The 21695-nt window shown below is 37.4% G+C and overlaps 1 protein-coding gene across 1 annotated transcript in view; it reads right to left on the bottom strand.

Annotated features, from left to right (window-relative positions):
- Positions 1–21695, bottom strand: part of AGMO (alkylglycerol monooxygenase) — a 200800-nt gene that overhangs the window by 79229 nt on the left and 99876 nt on the right. Inside the window, 8 exon segments of the mRNA XM_061356457.1 lie at positions 4457–4562; positions 5572–5654; positions 15413–15435; positions 15438–15528; positions 16007–16141; positions 17287–17366; positions 17469–17534; positions 19167–19233. Coding sequence (XP_061212441.1) covers positions 4457–4562; positions 5572–5654; positions 15413–15435; positions 15438–15528; positions 16007–16141; positions 17287–17366; positions 17469–17534; positions 19167–19233 — 651 coding nt within the window.

Here is a 21695-nt window from a genome sequence, read left to right as displayed (position 1 = left end):
TGTGTTTAATTCCATGTGTGTTGACAAGATGTTTTATCATAAGGCAGTAGAGTTTCCTTCCATCCCCAGCTTCATTTCTAAAATACATTTAAAATACACCAGCAGATCTAGTTAAGGCACAGAGACTGCATAAATGCTGAGGCCATAAATCACGGTGAAGGGCATGGAGCTTTCACCTTAATGGAAACCAAATATGGGATATGTTGCTCCTTGAAAAGTGGCACAGATGATCATAACAAGGACCAAGGAAAAATGTTCCAGAGCAGAAAACTATCATCTATGTGGAAATAGTTCTTATGAGTAAATGTTTGTTTTAAGTCAGAACTCATAAATCGGTATTCTAATGGTGGTAAATTACACTAGAAACAAGTGAGGTAACAGCAAGTCGTTGTATGATGAAAGCAGAAATAAGTAGTGTGGTAATGTATCACATTAAGAGGGACTGCTGTGGGACACAGAATACAGTGCAAATCAGTTTTTTAATAAAGGGATATTATATATTTTATCCAGACAAATTAGCTGACACACTCATAAGAAATACTAGAATTGCATCAAAGATCGGAGAAGTAGCCCATTTGGCACAGAGTACTGTCACCAAAAGTGTTTGGAACAGCTGCATCTACCAAGTTTAGATACTCTGGAGGAGTAAATAAAGAGTTTGACCACAACCAAGTTCATTTCTGCATTCATTAGTTATAGGCTGAATTATACCCTGCAGCACAAGGTTCTGTATCTCTTCCAAAGTTGGTTACATTTCTAATGCACTGCATGCCCACATAAAACAGAAAATAAGTTATTAATTTAAAATATCACACATGTATACAACCTTTTTCCCTCTTTTCCCAATTAAATTTTTCCTAGAATTTTTTCCTTCATACCTGTAAATTAATACATGACTGCCAGTGCACACCATGAAGGCACCCCATGAAGTTGCAGTGCAAGAGGAGTGTGGGTGAGATTTACTAGCAGATACAACACCTTAGCAGAAACAGAGGTAAAAGATAAACAAGCCCATCAAGACAGACATCTGCATTACCTCCTCCAGCTTCCTCACTTCTAGCCCCTTAGTCTGAAAGTCTTTCTCAGTACTGAGTTTCAGCCACTATGAGAGAAGTTGGTGAAAATATTTAAGACCAGATCCAACAACATGTCAATGTCTCTCATTTCTACTTGCTCCTCATTAGTACTGCTGTCAAATAGCAGTCAGTGCTTGACCAAAATCAGCTCATGGAATATGTTGGCCGATGCCAAACCATAGCATTTGGATGGAAACACTTTGAAGAGGTGCACCATCGTCACAGATTTATTTTTGCATATCGTGCTTGCTGAACTGTCACATAACTGAACACACAAGCAATGTTTTCTGCTTCCTCCAGGTTGTTAGGAGATTCCAGGCTGTTGGGAGACACCAGGCCCAGTCTGACAGAAAATGATTTGCTTTTAGTAATAAACATGAACATCGCATTACACAGGCATGAAGTAATCAGCCTAAAGAAAACTAACTAGGATAAGGTAGCAGAGATCCTCAAGCAGAAACACATTAGTTTCTCAGTTTCCTGTCTATCTATAACCAATCAAATATATCTCTGTCCCCTATCATCAAGGTTTTCAGTGCCCTCCACTCAAGAAACAATTTTTAAGATCTAAAAATGTCCTTAAACATCACTTTTTTTCTTAAAAAACCCCCAACCAAACAAAAAAAACCCCAACCAAACAAAAAAAACCCAACCCTGCTACTTTCACCTAACCATCCATATGAAATACTACACAAGGATCAGAAAATGCATGCTGAGAAGTGTGCATTACTCCACCTCCCATGAGAATTAAAGAGGTCACTTTTCTAACCCTGATAATTTCAAATTACTGTCTTGTTTGAAGAAGGAAAGGACACCAGGAGAGATCCCCAGAAGTAAATCTTGGAATGACTTCAAATATAATAGCAGGGAGAACAATACCTTTATATAATCAGAAAAAATACACAACTTTCCTATGTAACCAAGGCAGGTAAACAATAGATCCAATACTGTACTTACTAGACCTGACACAGCGAGCAACCATATTGCACTTTCAGGAAAAATGGGAGTCTGTTCTCACACACCTCTAGCTTCATTTTTCTTCCACATTGCCTCAGTATTAGCAATGTTTCTTGCTCCACAGCAAGTTGCATCGCTTCACAAAATTCTCAGCTGCCTACGTTAGACCTGCTGACTAACGCAATTAGCTGGGCAGTGAGTGTTAAGAGAGGGGCAAGTTACCGACAGGTCAGACAGGGCCCTGAGGAACTTGGTCTAGTGAAGGTGTCCCTGCCCATAGCCGGGCAGTTGGAACTAGATGATCTTAAGGTCCTTTCTAACCCTAACCATGCTATGATTCTGTGATGAAAGGAAAAACATTACACAGAAAAAAGGATAGAAAAGTACAATAGGGAAGAACTCAAGATCGCAATAAAGTTAAATTTTTAATGTCAGATACATGTAAAGAACAGAACAAGAACCTTTTCACGTTACTTTGTTCTTGAAAGAATAGGAAGCTGTATAGTTCCCTACAAACAGTAGAAACAAGAATCTGATAATTTTACTTTTACTAATCCCTTAGTAAGAGACACTTCACGTATGCACGCACACATATCACCAAGGCTGGTACATTAAGTCTTCTTTTTTTTAAATTCAGCATGTATATTTTGACATATTATTCTCCCCAAAACCAGTTAGAATAGCCAAATAATTCAAGTTTGACAGGTATCTCTCAAGGGCTACAGAATTAATTGCCAAATTTTAGAATTCTTTGCTTCAAGCCTAATGACTGCAGTGGGCTACTCAGTAAATAATAAAAACATTTTCCAAGTGATATTTAAGCAAACAAAATGCTTAAAATGTCTGCTGAGTTCTGGCATACTCTTATCAAAGGAATTCAAGAACTGTTTGATTTATATACCAGAACTTTGACAATGTAATAATACGGGGAAAAAAAGGCAATCCAATGCTTAATTAATGGTATTATCTAGCATTAAATATTGTCCGGTAGTTACTGTTTCTTATCCAAAGTAAAATGACAAAAAAAAACCCCAAAACAAACAAACAAAAAAACAACAAATGAAACCCAAACAAAAACCAAAAACCCCACAGTAGCATAGGCTATTTTTCCATTCTCCTATTGCCCGAACTCTTAGAAAAGCAGGAGAATCAGCCCTACTACTAGAAACCTCAAATTAGGAAAGTTGCTGTAAATTTTGCAGATGTTTCAAGTCAAAGAAACCATTTTGAACTTGGTTTGAATCTCAGCCCCTACTGGTTTATTTCATTCTTTTCTGGTTTTAAGCCAAAATGTAACTTTCTGAAAACAGTTCTACTAGTCTAGCAACTCATTTACAACCCTGCTCTTTGCTGGTAACCAGAACTGAGTAGCTTGGGATTGTAATTCAAACTAGAACCATATTAATTACTCAGTGTTATTCAATTCAGATAATATTAATAGACTTATTATGAAATACCAACTGTAATGAAAAATAAGAAAAAGGTAGATGTGCTGGTTTTGTCTTGGGTGGAGTTAATTTTCTTCCTAGTAGTTCATGTGGGGCTATGTTTTGGATTTGTGCCGAAAACAGTGCTGATAACATGGGGATGTTTTAGTTACTGCTGAGTAGTGCTTACCAGAGTCAAGGCCTTTCCTGCTCCCCACACCTCCCTGCCAGCGAGCAGTCTGGAGGTGCAGGAGAAGCTGGGAGGGGACACAGCCAGGACAGCTGACCCCAAATGATCAAAGGAATGGCCAATACCATATGATGTCATGTTCAGCATATAAATCTGGAAGAAGTAAGGGTTTGGGGGGATGTTTGCAGTGATGGTGTTTGTCTTGCCAAGTCACCATTACATGTAACAGAGCCCTGCTCTCCTGAAGATAGCTGAACACCTGCCTGACCATGGGATATGGTGAATTAATTCCTTGTTTTGCTTTGCTTGTACACACAACTTTTGCTTTACCTGTTAAACTGCCTTTATCTCGACCCATATTTTTTCACTTTTACCCTTCAAGTTTGCTCCCCTATCCCAGAGTGGATAGAGTGAGTGGCTGTGTAGGGCTTAATTGCCAGCTGGGGTTAAATCACAACAGTAGATTAAAAATCAAGTCACAAGCAAGATAAAAATAAATCCTAAGAACACAAAAGCAATCATATTTAATCAGACCAAAGGTCTATTTAGTCCAGTATCCTATGGTTGTCAGTAGCCTCAGTTTGTACTGAGGTACAGTACAAGTACAGAATAAAATATTTGATATTTATGATTATCCATCTTCCAAGCATTTATATTTTTATTTAATTATTATTAATAGAATCATTAATCATTATAATTAAATATAATAATAATATGCAGAAGCAAAATATTAATGCTTCAGCTTTTCCTAAAAAGGTAAAAAATCTAGAGTCATCAGCATAGACATTTCATAATAAATGTCTTACCTCATATGCATAGCCCAAGGAAGAAAACTGACTCCTGAAGTAGTCAAGTTTGTACGCACCCATGAAGACTAAGCAGAGAAGGATTTCCAAAATTCCTGCTTTAGGCCTAGAAATGGGAAGTTCTTCAGATTAACATCCAACCTTTTATTCTTTGATAACTTGAATGAAAAACAGAACGTAGAAATAATCTGATGTCCTGCACTTATACCAAGTTGTCTTTCTTAACCTTATAGTTAAGTTTTTATAGTATACACCTTACATGGGCTTGTAAAACTGAATTTGCTGGGAGTAAGAACACTCACACACATATAGCTATTGTCTTTTGACAATACTGAACACTGCTACATAAATAGTCCAGAATCTTTTCAGAAGTGTATTTCTGTAAAGTTTTACTAATTCACGTTCTTAATTCCCTAAACTATACAGACCCTTGTTATATTGATAGATTTTTACTTATCCTGAAAGGAACTGTTTAGTTCATATAATTTAATTCTGAAATTCTGAAAACATAATGACCAGCACATGCAAAGAACTGTTACCTCAATCTCAAAGGAAGCTTCTATCCCACACTTCTGCTTTGGCAGGGCAAATAGCTTCTTTGTAAGAAACTGTAGCTGATATATACTCTTCTGTAGGGTCATATTGCCTGTATGGACTACATTCATACTGTACACCTCACGGGGCAGGTATATTCAAGATCCAATTTGATTTGAATCTCTACTGATTAAATTTAGTCTTAGCAGCATTCTTCACATGATTTTGAGTCTACTCTGAGCTACACTGTGTGCTTTTCATATACCACCACTGTATCTGGCACCTACAGCATATGACACAGAACTGACACAATATGGTTGCAGCATGAGCTTGAGCAACCCTGGGATGGCCTGCAGGTCTCACAGGTCTGCCAGTCCCAAACCCAGAGATGTGAACCCAACAAATACAAGAGCAGATGTGTGTAGCCCATCCCTAACTTTTCTGCCGGCAACAATAGATACATTGGTAATTGGTACAGGAACACTCCTAGGTTTAGGTGCTGGCTAGCTATATGCTATTTTCTAGTCAATAGGCAGCAACATATGTGCTTGATTCTATCTATATTTATCTTTGTATCTTACCTGTTCTCCGTAAGTAGTCCCAGACAGGCCAGGGAAAGAATGATAAAGCCAATTCTCAGGAGAACAGTTCCCTGTGATAACATCTGCTAAAAAGTACACAATTCATTTAGAGAAACTTTCTGAAGGGAAATTCAGCTTTAACAGAACAGTAGCTTCAGCTTCCTCAGTCAGTGATGTTAGTGTCTGCTTTTAAAGAAATATGTTACTCTAAATTTTGCAGCCAAAATTCCTGCTCTGCATAGCGCACTTACCTGAAGTGATACATACAGCTGGTTCCTGAATGCTGTATTTCTAAAATAGTGATTAAGATACTCCCTTCTGCACTGTTTTCCCCAAGTTACTTGATTCTCTTATGCCTTTACTCAAGAGGGAATAAAAATATGTCTAGATAAAAATCCCAGCAGCCCTCATAATTTTCTTCATTTTATGTTACCAGGTCTTTAAAACAGTCATGGATAAATCCCAATGGATACCAAAACAAAGCATTGGTGAGAGTAAAAATTCATATGACATGACAATATGACCATAGTTAAGAAGAAACAAAATTAATATTGTTCCTTTATGACAACTTGACACTTGGTTCCAATTCAGCAAAACACTTCAACTCATATAATTAACTTCAATCAGACTTAAAACATTTTCAAACATTAATAAGTGTATTAGTACTTGGATGAGGACTTAAATCTAAATGATATAAACAAAACTCAGGAAAACAGATACTATTTTCATTGTGAAGTTTGATTTTTTTCTTTTCATTTATTAAATGTTTATGTATTCTACACAGCTGCCCTTGAAAATCAAATATTTAACCAGTTTTCTTGTTCCCTCCCTGACTTCCTTTCAAATATTAGTTTTGAAAAGCCTTTGTTTCTTTATTTAAAAAACAACAAAAAAGCCCAAAACAAAAGTAGTGGATCTGGCTGAGTTACAGGAATCCTTTTGGGCTTCAATAGAAATAAGGTTTATGAATAGCATCTTGCTCTTCAAGACTACAGGCACTGGAAAAATAAAAATCTAGGCATGCCTGCCCTGATTTCAATAAATCCCACTCGGTTAAATGCCCACCTTCCTTTGGTGGTGGCCCCTACCCCTCAAAGAGATCTAAAGTATCTGTGAGCGTGGGAGGCCACAAGAGGATATTCTCAAATTTTACAGCTGTGTGAACTTACAGTGCCCATGTTTGTAAAACACATCAAACCACACACTCAGTTGGGGCAGGTTTCTGTTGTTTTACTGAAGAATCACAAGCACCTACTTAGATATCCTTAAGAAGCAGTTATTGAAAAACAAAATTCCACAATCCCAGCAATATGCAAGCTAAACAGCAGCCCACCAGTTTACAAGCCAGAACATACTTCTCGAAACCGACACCTGTCAAACCACTCTTGCACAGGTTTATACAAGGATATATCAAACTCATTACTGCATTACTATGTTTCCAATCTGTTTCATCCCTCCTCATGATAAACTGGCAAAACCTCAGATGGATGATTACTATCATCTACCTATATGTAGACCTTGAGAAAGAATATTTTTATGCTTTTCTTATGATCATACCCTGGGAATATGCTATTGGAGCATCACTGGAGAGAGGATATTCAGCTAGATATTGAACCTGGGGGGGGACTCGGTATAGCAGTTATGTGATGAGATTCTCACTTAAATCAAGTGGGCTCATAATCCTTTATCAAGGTTTGCATCACTTGGAATAAGTCTGTGCATTCCAGACAGAATTTTAAAAATTTGTCAACAAAAGTTTAAATTGAGGGTCCTTCTTTTTGAAAACTTCAGTTTCTAGAATCTGAAAATCCCATGGATGTTCTAAGTTTAGAAGGCTTTGCATTATTAACATGAAGCAATTTGTTCTGAAGTGACAAAATTTTTTTAGAGATTTTTTATAAAAATCAGGCACAGACTCTATTTAAGTTTAATAAAGTTATTAGTTCTTAAACTGCTCATCTAATCACAGTAAATTCAAGTACCACTTCAGCTTCCTGCAGAAACTGGGTCAGACAAAAAATCAAGAAGTTCATGAAGAGGACCATGATTTGTCACAGGCGTAAGGGAATTAATCCATTAATTTCTTAAAAAATGTTTTGATATGTTTTTCAATGATTGTTGCTTGTCAAATAAAGAAGTTTGTCAGGGAACTAGGGCTGGAATTCAAGACTTTTCTTCTTAGAAACTATCCTCATCTTTAAGTTGGAGAATTATAGCTTTTATATAATATAGTCCTGTCCAGGTAGATCTGATTTTTATTTGTTTCCAGTGCAATTCACTAGCTTAGAAAGGGTGTGGTTAGTAAGTCAAGAGAGGTTCTCCTCCCACTCTACTCTGCCTTGGTGAGGCCGCATCTGGAATATTGTGTCCAGTTTTGGGCCCCTCTGTTCAAGAAGGACGGGGAATTGCTTGAAAGAGTCCAGCCCAGAGCCACAAAGGTGATTAAGGGAGTGGAACACCTCCCTTATGAGGAGAGGCTGAGGGAGCTGGGTCTCTTTAGCTTGGAGAAGAGGAGACTGAGGGGTGAACTCATCAATGTTTACAAATATGTAAAGGGTGAGTGTCAGGATGATGGAGCTAGGTTTTTTTCAGTGATATCCAGTGATAGGACAAGGGGCAATGGGTGTAAACTGGAGCATAGGAGGTTCCATGTGAACATCAGGAAAAACTTCTTTACTGTGAGAGTGACAGAGCACTGGAACAGGTTGCCCAGGGGGGTTGTGGAGTCTCCTACATTGGAGATATTCAAGGCCTGCCTGGACAAGTTCCTGTGTGACGTACTCTAGGTTACCCTGCTCTTGCAGGGGGGTTGGACTAGATGATCTTTTGAGGTCCCTTCCAACCCTTGGGATTCTGTGATTCTACAGGCTGCCTTAAAAATGTTTCCACAATGGTAGGGCACTATTCCGAGAAAAGGAACATAAGGTTTTGCATCCCCTTTAGGAAGGAAAGACAACTGAGCATCAAATCCAGATTTAAAGCAAGTCATAATACAACATATGGCTAAAACTACACTTTATGGAAAATGAATGAACCTGCAATGGTTTTGAGACAACAAATTTTAGTATGTGTCTTCAGGAAGAACCCAGCAGTACCTGCTATGAATGTGTATGGGTGTCTCCAATTTCTAATTCAAAAGAGCTGTATCATTTCACATTCTTCTGCCCTCCCAGTGTTTCCAAAGTGGCTAGCATTAGACAATCAGTTACCAAGTCCTAGGTAGCTGGGTTTTCTTGTGTTCCAGTTTCAGAAAACTCAGATGCTGATCCATTCTACCTTACATTAAGTACATTTACTGAAGTGCCTAAAGAACTGTTATTAACCTAGGCTTTCTCTGTAATCAGCGGAGAGAGACTGCGTGGACACCTCATAGCAGCCTCCCAGTGTCTGAAGGGGGCCTATAGGGATGCTGGGGAGGGACTCTTCATTAGGGACTGTAGTGATAGGACAAGGGGTAATGGGTTCAAACTTAAACAGGGGAAGTTTAGATTGGATATAAGAAGGAAATTCTTTCCTGTTAGGGTGGTGAGGCACTGGAATAGGTTGCCCGGGGAGGTTATGAATGCTCTGTCCCTGGCTGTGTTCAAGGCCAGGTTGGACGAGGCCTTGGGTGATATGGTTTAGAGCGAGGTGTCCCTGCCCATGGCAGGGGGGTTGGAACTTGATGATCTTAAGGTCCTTTCCAACCCTAACTATTCTATGATTCTATGATTATATTTCTTGTCACTCACTAGACTGCAAATGTAGAGTCTAAATTTGGTCCCTGAACCAAGAGTTGGATTTGAGTGGATGATGGAAACACTTCGCCAAAGCAGGCACTTTGGGGTCATAATTTAGGAGTTTCTCTCATAACTGCTCTAATTAATTTTTTCTTTCTTTCTTTGCTTAAAGGTATATTTCAATTGCTATTTCTAAAAGAGCAGGAAAAATTATTTTAAAGTTAACATATTTTCAGGAAACAATAGCAATTTGTAGTATTATTGTTCTAGTATATTGTTACTGATTGACTCTGAAATACGATAAGTTTGATATTAGAGACACTAATATTGTAATTCAGATTGCAGATTTTTCTCCACAAAGAAAGAAAAGACTGAATACGGGAATTTGGAGTGTGATTCTGCAAAATTATCTTCATCATTTTCTCTAAGATGTGCAAAATTGGACCTGGACTTATCATTTGACTCTCCACATTTATCTAACCACAGAAGAAAAAAGCATAGATTAAGAACTTGAAAAGAAACTAATAAATTACATTTCAGTTTAAAACATGGATTTCCAAGAGAAAAAAAAAAAAATACATTCTAATTTATGTTAGTAAATAAGAAGAAATAAAGCAACTTTGCAATTTAGGAAAATTAAACTCAAATACAAGAAAGCCTTTATCTTTAAATGGTTATAGTGTTATATAATAGCACTTTTTTGGCATAATAACTACCTGAGCCACGCAAAATCATATTTTACAGATTCTGTTTTTCAGGTCAATTTGCATTTCTTTTCAGATGCTCTCCTACTCGAACCATAACGCTTTCAACACCAGCTGTCTCTAAAACTTCATATGGTCCAATGCCACCTGTAGTTCAGAACGTGAAGGACTGGAGGACCCTGAAGAACAGCCCACAGGTTACAGTTAATTGCAGAGTTAACTGGCATTATCATCACATTCACACAGATACATGGTACTGTAATGGCTGAATACATTGTTGCAGCCTTCCACTTCCCAAGTCTTCAGCTTTCTGGAGTGATGAAAGGTGAGACATAAAGCCTTACTGGGAACCATGAAGGCAAAAGTTACCTTTCACTGTAGATACATGCACCACTTTCACATACAGCAAAAAAAGGTGTTCCCTCATTTGTGCTCCTAGTCAAGGACTACCAAGAATTTTGTGGTGAAATACGTCATGATGCCATTTGGGAATAACAGCTTTTAGAGAACCAGACATGTAGCATAACTTTTAGCATTATTTGTTTGCTTCTATAACTTTCTCTTTACAGCTCCAGTGGTATAGTTACACACTGCTTGATTCTTTTAGTTACTTTCAAACATGTATCACCCTATGAAATGGATACTGGCAGCTGAGGCATCCATTTTCTAGGCATTACTCTACCAAAATCAACAAAATATTCAGTGGGTTATATCACTAAAGTAAACATCATATATTAAATCTACACACTATAATTTGCAGTGTGAAAAGAATGTGTCTTTTACACATTTGTTAGTGCCAGCATCCTCATTCCACTTAAACATAATATGCATGGATGTATATATAAAATAAATTGGTATTTATATACTGGAGTATTTGTATAAACAGAGAAGCCTGTGTGACCACAGCAGGTTCCCCAATCACAAGTCAGCCACAACTCTGCAATGTGGTTATTGGCTGCAATCAAACAGAAAAAAATATTTCTGTTGGATTTCAGTTTCATTGAAAGCTTTAAAAATATCTCAGAGCCTTTATAAAAAGGGGGGGGAGGTGTTATAGAATTTGAGAAGTTTACATGCTTTTGTAATCAACAGAATGCCATAGCATTATTATTTTATGGGTTTTTTTAGAAATAAAAACATTTAAATGAAGGAAATATGTTATTCCAGACGTGCATTTAGATGAACATTGAAATATTCCATTTTGACTTTAATATTTCAAAGAACTCAGACTGATTTATTCCTTTTGAAGAATAACATGGATGCTTTTTCTCATCCTGATGAATTCAGTGTTTCAAAAGAACTGCTAAGAATGATGTCAGCACGTTTCATGAGTTAACAGATGCCCTGCTGTCATACATCAGACACTTTCAACATTCAAATGAATTATGCTAATACAACTCTATGAAAATGGTAACATTAGGTGTCTTACTACGAATTTATTTTAACTCAGAATTACTAAAAAACTTAGCAATATTCCATATATAGTACTTGGTTATGGCCTACTGAATGGATATACTATTTTTGTTCTCAGATTTTGAGATCTATCTTATCCCTTACTACTTTTCCTTTAACTGAAACTGCTCACATATTCATAGCATTATAAGCACAATAAATGTTACAGTATCTATCAAAAGCTAAAAAAGACACTGCAAAATGTGTTTAAGGTACATTTCACTTTGATTTATGTGATACATGCAATTCTGGATCTATGAGACTTTCACTTTGAATGTTCTGCAGTCTTACACTCCTAGCACTCTCTCTGGGACTGATCCAAATCCCATTTCTTCAAGGAGCTTTGGATCAGATATAGATGTGCAGAGCGCAGAAGTAATTTTTATTCTCTGGATGCAGTGCAGAGCACTATACAGAAAATAAACACTGCATGCTCTCTCCTGTGGAAAATACATATTTGTTCTTTATTGTTTTGCTCTTTTTATAAGTTAAATGTAGGTCACTCAGACAGACGGTATATGGTTGCTCCTTACAGATAGAGAAATTTAACACTTCTACAGGGCGTGAGACCAAACACTGAGCAACTGTAATCACTTGAGAAATGTAATAGCTGTGTGCTCTTTCTTATGGCTATTATGAAATGGAACTTATACCTAGAAATGAGGAAAACAGTTAGCTGTCTCCATTTATGGAGCTGTGCCATACTTATGACATAATTCATAGCCAGACAGAAAGTTCCAGTTGTATCCATAGACATTTCATAACTCAGTGTAGTGGAAAACTGATATTGAAGAAAGATTTTTGCCAAGTTATTCATACACAGGCTTCCTTCTCATGACAGCTTCCCACTATACTGCAGAGCGGTGCTGGAACTCTGCCTTTGGACCAGCACTTTCTACACCCACGCTGAAGGTTTATGTCCTGAGATGAAGTGCTTCTAGGCGCCTGTGCTCTCCTCCTTCTTTTCTTCTCTTACTACCTGTAATGTGTGTAATACATGGCAGTTTTGTGCAGAGAATATTCTAGTTGGTCTCTATGATAAGTTCATAAATGGTGGATCTTCAGGATATTTCCTCCAGGACTGCAAGAATTTAGTGATCATCTGGGCTTGGGTGCATTTTTCAACTTCCCTTATTACTTACTCTTAAACAGCTGCAGTTATTAGAAGAGAAAATAATCTGGACCATCCATTTTTCCTTCCAGAACCAGAAAATGGCAAAAAGAGAAAAGAATAAAGTAGGAAAAAGAATCACAAGCAAGCTCCTTACTTCCCACTGCTAAAAGCAACAGCAATGAAGTAAAAAAAGACAAAGCAAAACAAAAACAACTGAACAAACCCCCCCCCAGTTTGATCCCTATGCAAAAATGATTTGCTTCTGGTATGTAGGAATCTAGAATCATATCTGGAAAATCTTGCACAGACATTTCTCAATATGAAAGCATTGGCAATCATGCATACTGTATATCTTGTATACATTGGAGGTATTTATCCTTACCTTTGGCTTAATTTCCTGTCTTCGAAAATACTCAGAACAGACTAAGCCTCAGACAGTTTAGTAATCGAATTCCCTGCAGTTGCAGCACAACCCTTTATAGGGGTGAACACGATGTGTAGAATAACTTTGTATTAATCAGAAGAGTATGTCTGAGGTAGCTTTTATATTATATTGGGAATGTTATGTAAAACACTTATTCTTTAAACTTTTCTTGAAAATCGCATCATTCTATTGGTTTGATGTGGTACTCACACTACATCTAACCAAAAATGGGGGGGGGGGAGACAGAGCTATAGCAGCTAGTATATGCAGAGCTGCCAGAGCTGCTACAAGCCTGCTGCCTCCTATCCCAAGAAATTATTGCAGGCAGGGACTCTCTCCTGTCCTTCTCACTCTGGAATACAGGAGACACTCCCCCTTTATATATTTATATACACTAATAAGGTCACCCCTTAATCTCCTCTTCTCCAAACTATAGAGACCCAGCTCCCTCAGTCTTTCCTCATAAGGGAGATGCTCCACTCCCTTAATCATCTTAGTTGGCCTGCACTGGACTCTCTCCAGCAGGTCCCTGTCCTTCTTGAACTGAGGGGCCCAGAACTGGACACAATATTCCAGATGTGGTCTCACCAGGGCAGAGTAGAGGGGAAGGAAAACCTCTCTCGACCTACTAACCACCCCCCTTCTAATACACCCCAGGATGCCATTGGCCTTCTTGACCACAAGGGCACAGTGTCGGCTCATGGTCACCCTGTCGTCCACCAGGACCCCCAGGTCCCTCTCCCCTACACTGCTCTCTAACAGGTCGTTCCCCAATCTATACTGGAACCTGGGGTTGTTCCTGCCCAGATGCAGGACTCTACACTTTCCCTTGTTATATTTCATCAAGTTATTCCCCGCCCAACTCTCCAGCCTGTCCAGGTCTCGCTGAATGGCAGCACAGCCTTCTGGTGTGTCAGCCACTCCTCCCAGCTTAGTGTCATCAGCAAACTTGCTGATAGTACACTCAATTCCCTCATCTAAATCATTGATGAATATATTAAATAATACTGGTCCCAGTACCGACCCTTGAGGCACTCCACTAGATACAGGCCTCCAACTAGACTCCGCCCCATAGACTACAACTCTCTGGCTTCTCTCCTTCAGCCAGTTCACAGTCCACCTCACTACCCGATCATCCAGACCACACTTCCTCAATTTAGCTGCGAGGATGCTGTGGGAGACTGTGTCAAACGCTTTGCTGAAGTCAAGGTAGACCACATCCACCGCTCTACCATCATCCATCCACCATGTTATTTCCTCATAAAAGGCTACGAGATTGGTCAAGCATGACTTCCCCTTGGTGAAGCCATGTTGACTGCCCCTCATAACCCTCTTATCCTTGATATGCCTTAAGATGGCCCCAAGGATAAGGTGTTCCATCCCTTTCCTAGGAATGGAGGTGAGGATGATTGGTCTATAGTTACCCGGCTCCTCCTTCTTGCCCTTTTTGAAGACGGGAGTGACATTTGCTTTCCTCCAGTCCTCAGGCACCTCTCCCATTTCCCAAGACTTGGTAAAGATGATGGAGAGTAGTCTAGCAAATGATAGAATTTTGTGTTGTTTTGGTAGGTCTTTGATTTGTGGGAATATTAAATGCATTTAAAATAATGTTTCATAACTAGAGGACCTAGTCGTCATAACTAGAGGATCTTAGCTTTATTAAAGAACAAAGAGTAGTCAAGGGTGGAAGAATGAAAAGGAGGTTGGAAGGCTGAAGCCACAGTAGCAGTTAATGTCTTGCTTCTTGAAGACAGAAGTGGCCCCATAGTTCACCTTCACGGACTGCCAGGTATCGATGGAGGAACCATATCATATTACAAGGGAGATCTTATCAGTCCAAATGCAAGGTGGTAAATATGTACCTCCCCCTGCTCTTTTTCTATCAATGCTGTTCTATGTTCAAAACGGGAAAAAGGATTTGCCCTGAGTCTGTGCTCCTCCAATTTTGAACTCCAGTTTTGAACCAAGCTCTCCGTCTTCAACCATGATAAAACCTTTGCAATCTTCCTTCTGAAGCCTGGGCAATTAACAACATGAACAACCTTGGCATCTTAAAATCTACATAATTTCACGCCTGAGGTACATTTTTCCTCTCATGAGGTCCTAAAAATTGAAGTTCACATATATGTCTTCTATGGAACATACATTATTTTTTTTGTTTAATTGTTTAACTTAAGCATATTCATCTATAATTAATTGAAATGGTTACTAAATAATGTTTAGTAAATAATATAAAATGTTATATTTATTATGGTATATTTATCCATTTACATTGATTCCTTTTACAGAATCTAGTTGTAATTATAGTAGTTTAAGTAAGATATGAGTCAGGCTGTAGAGCCTCTATTCAATGCTTCATTACTTAAACATGTTGTGTGTGATATAACTTAGCATGAGATACTGTCTTATAAAGATAGAGATTACTTACAGTCACAGCAGCAAGAAGTTCGTATATAAGTCCATTATTACAGCAAAATGTACAACTGCATAGCAATCAAGATAAAATGGTACACTTGGATTGAAGGGAACTTCTTTTCCAGTGATCTGCATGAAGCAAAACAGATAATAGCTTTTGACAATGACCTGCTCAAGCCTGTTATTTCTTAGTATTCTTTATACTTACAAACACAAAAAAGGTTAAGAGACATAGATAATTGCACAAAAGTAATTCACTATCAGATTTATATACTACCTAGTGTGAGACAGAGTTTAATGCTCTGTGTGTGTATGTTAACAGCTAAAAGAAAAAGTACCGTACACTATAGAACAGTTTTGAAATCTCTTCAGGAAATGAATAATGAAAACATAAATAAAAAAAAATAATTTTTCCTTCAAATAAAAACACACAGCTAAACCATTCATTTCCTTCAGTTTCTGTTCCCATTTCATCTTCCCCTATGCTTTATGACTGCTAACTTGCTAATTTCAAATAGCATGTGTAGAGTTTTTAATAGTGATCCAGTAGCATTAAGAGGTCCAAGCAAATTACACAAAGACAAAAACCTGTGCATGTTCTATTTACCACTGGGATTTCCTCAGGAAGGCCAAGTCTAGGTTTGCCTGGTCCCCAGCCTGGCCCTTTGAATAGGGCAGAAAGCTTATTGAAGAATCCAGGTGTGGCCCAAAATGTGTTCCAAATATGAGCCAAAGGACGTAACTGATAAAAAGAGCAAGTAATTTTTCATTGTTGGTAAAATAAAATTTAATAAAATATTATGTGTTATTATTTACTTGAAAGTTAAAAAAGAATTTTTGAGTATGTAGAGAGAATAAGTTAGGAATAGATGAAGACAGTCAGAAGTTCAGAAACCCTGACAAAAATAGGTAGGAACCATGTCAAGTCCTTGGTTTATAGTGAGGATTACAATGACTCCAGCTCAGAAGAAAATCTGTCTCACCTGTAATTAATCCAGAGTACTTAACAGTTTATTGTATAGCTATATTTATGGTAGTTTTAACTTAGGATATTGTTATGGGGACCTTGACATGACATATTCTCAATAACAATATTACTGAATATCTGACTGTAATGGATATAACTGCACAGACTCTGGCCATCCTTCCAGCTTACAGCCTAGACACACTTTCAGGTAGAATTTCTTATTCTTTGAGATACCTTCTGGGGTGAACAGTCATGAAAAGCAAGTGGAGACTTCAATACTACTCAGTCCCTGAGGTTTTTACAGAAAATTTTAATCCAGTTTAAGTGAAGCCTGGACCAATAAATCTGAGAAGCACCACATTAAGGATGGGGTTTTTTTTGCTTTTTTGTTTGTTGGTTGTTTTATTTTTTAATTAAAAAGCTATATTCAACCTATTCTGCAGGTTTTGCTGATATCATGATGGTTGCCATACAATGATGTCAACAAAAACATTCTGGGGTACTCTGAACAGCAAATAAGCAGAAGAGATAAAAATAGTAAAGGTATTGCAACATGCAGTTTTTTATGAAATATCAATATTTAGAGAAGACAACAGGTTAAACATGTATTTTTGTCTTTGCTTCGCTGCATATTGCTCTGCATATAACAAAATGGAAATTGTTCAGTCCAAGGCCTGTTATAGTACTATTGTAATTAGTTATTAATTTTACTGTATTATTTTTTCATGTTGACTACGCACTCTGCATATGCTCAATGAATCACTAGAAATATTTGTTTTGTAATTAAATACTGAAGAAATGGTAGGTTATTTAATTGTGCATCAATGCAAGGATGGCCTCAACTGTGCCTAAGAGAGGAATTTATTTCAAATGTGAGTGCCTGTTAAAGATACCACAGTCAGTGACACAAATTATAGCGCCTGGAGCATGATGGGATCAAATGAATTCACTGGATGTGTTAAACCAAATATGACTTCAGCATCTTCTGCCTCAAATGTTCCTGATGAAATAAGAAAAAAGAACAACCAACAATCAAATTCAAAAGTATACGTATTTTTGCCACACTAACTAAACAGGAGAGAGAACACCTTATTTTACTTACCCAATATCCTGTCCCAGATAATGAGTGTGCCACCATAATTTTTGTCAATGCAATAAGGATTTCGACCTATTATAAAAGTCATTTATGAGACCAGTAATTTCATATATAAGAATACATGTTATTGAATTATGAAATCTCCAGCATTAGCATCAATTTATAAACAAAAAAAATATTAAAAGGTAGCTAACCCACCACTCCTAATATTTTAATTGTTTCTTTCTTAATTGTTATCTTTCTACTTAGATTCAAACATAGTAATTAAATGTGTCACACCCAAAATTCATATGAAATGGAAGGATTAATTTGGAGAGTAAACTCAATTCAAAGTATATTTATAAAGTCAAATTAAATAGCAGACAAGAAAATAATTTCATCATTTCTTACCTAAGAAAATACATGCTAAATACATTTATGCACAATCATCTCATTAATGGCTTTCAGCTGTCTCTATCTTTTATTCCATATAGAACCATAAAATCAACTAAGCTGGAAAACACTTTTAAAACCATCAAGTCCAACCTTTACCCCACCATTGCCAAGACCACACCACTAAACCATGTCACTCTCTGATGCTGCCTTCGTTATTATTAATTAACTTCAGTGTGAGGAAACTGATCCTCCTATCTGTTTTCTGGGGAAATGGATTTGTATATAGTATAGGTCTTCTATCAAAAGTATAAGCAAAGAAACACTGATTACATATCCCCAGGTTTGTGGAGACTGTCTGAAGAAACTATACAGCACTTGATCAGCTCCAGGGTGATTCTGCTTAACTCTGATCAGGGTCATGGGATTAGTTTGGATTTACAGCACAGCAAACAAGAGCAAAGTGTGTCCCTCCAGGATTACCAGTACTTGTGCAAATTTTAAGGATTAGACACTTACAGCATTGCAGTCTTTTTAAAAGGTCTACACAGTGCCATAAACACTTTACACTTGGAGGGTATAATAAATATTAATAAAGTCCTCTGTACCAATAATTGCATTTGAGTCTGTTTCCAATTATTTTGTTCTTCCATTCCCCTAATACTTTTTTACTTGTTATCTCTGCACACTGAATGACCTAAGGATATCTATGAAATCCACTCCTATTCCTCTTAAATGATCATGACATTTTTCAGTATGCAATGGAGTTATTAATCAAATTGAAATATGCAGTATGGTCTGGAATGTCTCTGAATATTGACGAAAAATCAATCATCATGCACTTGTGTGAAGTGAGATTTTTCAATAATTCAGTAAGCTGAAACCAAATTCCACTAAAACATTCAACAGTTCTTCTAAAAGGTAACCGTGCCTTTTCACACATTCATTGTTTGAAGTTGAATGAAAAAGCATGTTAGTGATTGACAAGTTGATGATGTCTTAGTAGTCACGGAAGGATGAGATATTTTTCTCTCACACTTCATATTTAGAAACACTGAACTGTTTTGCTGAAAGTCTTTAAATATCCTGTCTTAATTTCTGCTCAGTAATTAATCCTAAATGTAAAAACTTTAAATATCAGTTCTAAAAAAAGTTTTAAAATACTGTAAAATTTCTAACTTAACAAGGACTTTTTTTGAAGCAATGATCAAAATTTAAACCCTTCTGTAAAGCTACTTTACAAAACAATTCCAGTCCCTAATTATTATTAAATAAATACTGATCACTAAAAAAAAAACCAGTAAGGAGTAAGAGTTTACACTTTTAGCTTACCATGATGAACTCTGTGATGACTGGGAGTATTAAGAATCCACTCCAGAGGCCCAAGGTTGGTAACGAACTTGAAAAAAATGTTTCCATGAATCTGAAAATACTGTATAATATGAAGATGGAGGGGAAAAAGGGAAGAAAATGGGAAAGAGGACATTCATCTTAAGAAGAATTGCATAAAAAAACAAGACTGCCATGTTTTTGCCTGAACCGTTTCACTTTTAAAAGAATTTCACTAACATTTTTCTATCCGTATCCGTTGGCATTGCTTGGGATAATGAATATGCATGTGTAACTTTAAGATCCCAATTATTTGTACAGTTTACATCTGCAAATAGCTGGCACTAACCCAGAAACAAGTACTCCTTCCTCCTTCAGTAGCTTTGATTGTTCGTTTCTTGTATCAGTGACCTGCTTTTACCACAGCACAAATGCAGAAACAGAAGAAAAAAAAAACAACCCCTGATTTGGGAACTGATGCAAGTTAAAACTAATTTTGTTTTGTTTTTCTAAATTAGTTTCACTGGATCAGCTCCTGAATCTGATCCAACATGCAGTCACAAATAAACTGGCATGACTCAGAGGTATGAAAAGAAAGAAGACCAGCATAAACTCATAGTAGAGCATTGATCTAAGGCAATGATGCTGCAGTACAGAAAATCCAAGCCTTGACCATCTTTGTACCAGACCAAAATATAACAGAAAGTGTTGACTGACATAAAAACACTCTAATGACTCAAACTTTGTCAGAAAATGGTGATGAATTAAGTTTGTGTCACCAGGGTTTATGGCAAATTAGGTACCTGTTTTAGGGAGCCATAGGAAAGCCAACACTACCTCTAAATATTGTGCTTTGGTTAGCTCAACGGAAGTGTGTGGATACCCAAACACAGCAACCATTGCTTAATCCCAAACACAAAATCATCAGTCAGAAATAGATGCAGTTACTGGATGACCAAAAAGTGTTTCTATTCAAGATATAGCCTAAAATTGTATTTAGTCACCATTATCTGATTATGTCTTGCAATTAAGACAAAAAAAAAAAAAAAAAGGCAGCTAAATAAAAATGCTTAGACCTTAAGAAACAAAACTAAGAACCTATCACTTTGTCTTTTTGTCCTGGGTTCAGCAGTGGCAGTCATTTTTCTCTTTCTTGGTAGCTGGTGCAGTGCTGTGTTTTGACTTTCAGCTGGGAACAGAGCTGAAAAACTATGATGTTTTGGTTTGGCCGAGGACTTTGTGGGCCTCATGCTCTGCCAGGGAGGAGGGAAGCTGGGAGGAAGCAGAGACAGGACACCTGACCCAGACTGACCAAAGAGGTATTCCATACCACAGCACGTCATGCCCAGGATGTAACTGGGAGTTACCTGGAAGGGCTAGCACTGGAGGGTTGGAGGAGGTATCGGTCGGTGCCTGGTCGGGCCGGGGGGGCGAGTTATCGGTCGGCTGGTGATGAGGTGTTGTATTCTCTTCCCTTGTTATTTCCTTTGTCATTATTATCATTGGTGGTAGCAGTAGTGATTTGTGTTATACCTTAGTTACTAAAATGTTCTTATCTCAACCCGTGGGAGTTGCATTTCTTTTTGATTCTCCTCTCCATTCTCCCAGGAGTAGGGGGAGGGTAAGAAGGGGGGGAGTGGGTAACAAGCTGTCTGGATGGGTTCAAACCACGACACTTTTACAGAATTTAATGAGTAAATTTAATACTCATAATTTTGAAGTGGGTGACCTGTAATATAATAATAGAGATAATACTGGCAAACAACTCACTAAGGAGGCAGACCATCATTACTCATGACAGCAGTCCCATCATCTAGATAAATAAAAGTACAAGGATTTTTATTAACTTCAGGTTTACAGAGCAAAGCCTAAAATACTCCAGTTCCATTTATGTTTAATTCACACTTGTGAAAGTGAAAGTAGATGTGGACTAAAAAAGTATATACAGGATGTTCTTCAGAAGTATTTAAATTTTTATGAATCAGGCAAATATCACAATAAAAGGAAAAAATACATTTTGCTCATTTTTGTCTTTAGCAAAAGCTAAAAGTATTTCTACTTAATAGGTTAAGTAAAGCATTTCTGTAAATAAAGGAGTATATAAATGAGTAAATTCCTTAGAGATAATTTGGAATATGTCTCAAAATCCTGCACACATTTGCTTGGAAAAGCAGAAGAGTGGGACAAGTTTGTTTTGTTTAACGCAGAAGAACAACCTAAGTAAGGCCACTATGTATTTCTCAGTTCTCCCTCAAATAAATTCAAGCCTGAAAAGACCACCTAAAGGTGAGAAACAATTCATCATTCATGCTAGCCCCATTTCCCACCTTTCTTAAGCAGAAAATCCCACTGTTCTAAGCTATGTAAGATGCGACCACTAAATGAATTCAATGAGTTGAATGTCAGATTGAAGTGCAGCCCAGCACCTGAGAGAGCAGCGATTTATCTATTAAACCACACCTAACTTTGATCTACTTGGGTTTAATATACTGTTAGCTCAGTTTTTTAACAATTTTTGTGAAAATAAACCAA

Source organism: Neopsephotus bourkii, unplaced genomic scaffold (assembly GCF_033783945.1).
Source record: "Neopsephotus bourkii isolate Nb327-2 ecotype Australia unplaced genomic scaffold, CSIRO-AGI_Nbou_v1 NB_855, whole genome shotgun sequence".
NCBI classification, from domain to species: Eukaryota; Metazoa; Chordata; class Aves; order Psittaciformes; family Psittacidae; genus Neopsephotus; species Neopsephotus bourkii.
Note: the sequence above shows the minus strand (reverse complement) of the source record. Positions and strands in the feature narration are given on the sequence as shown.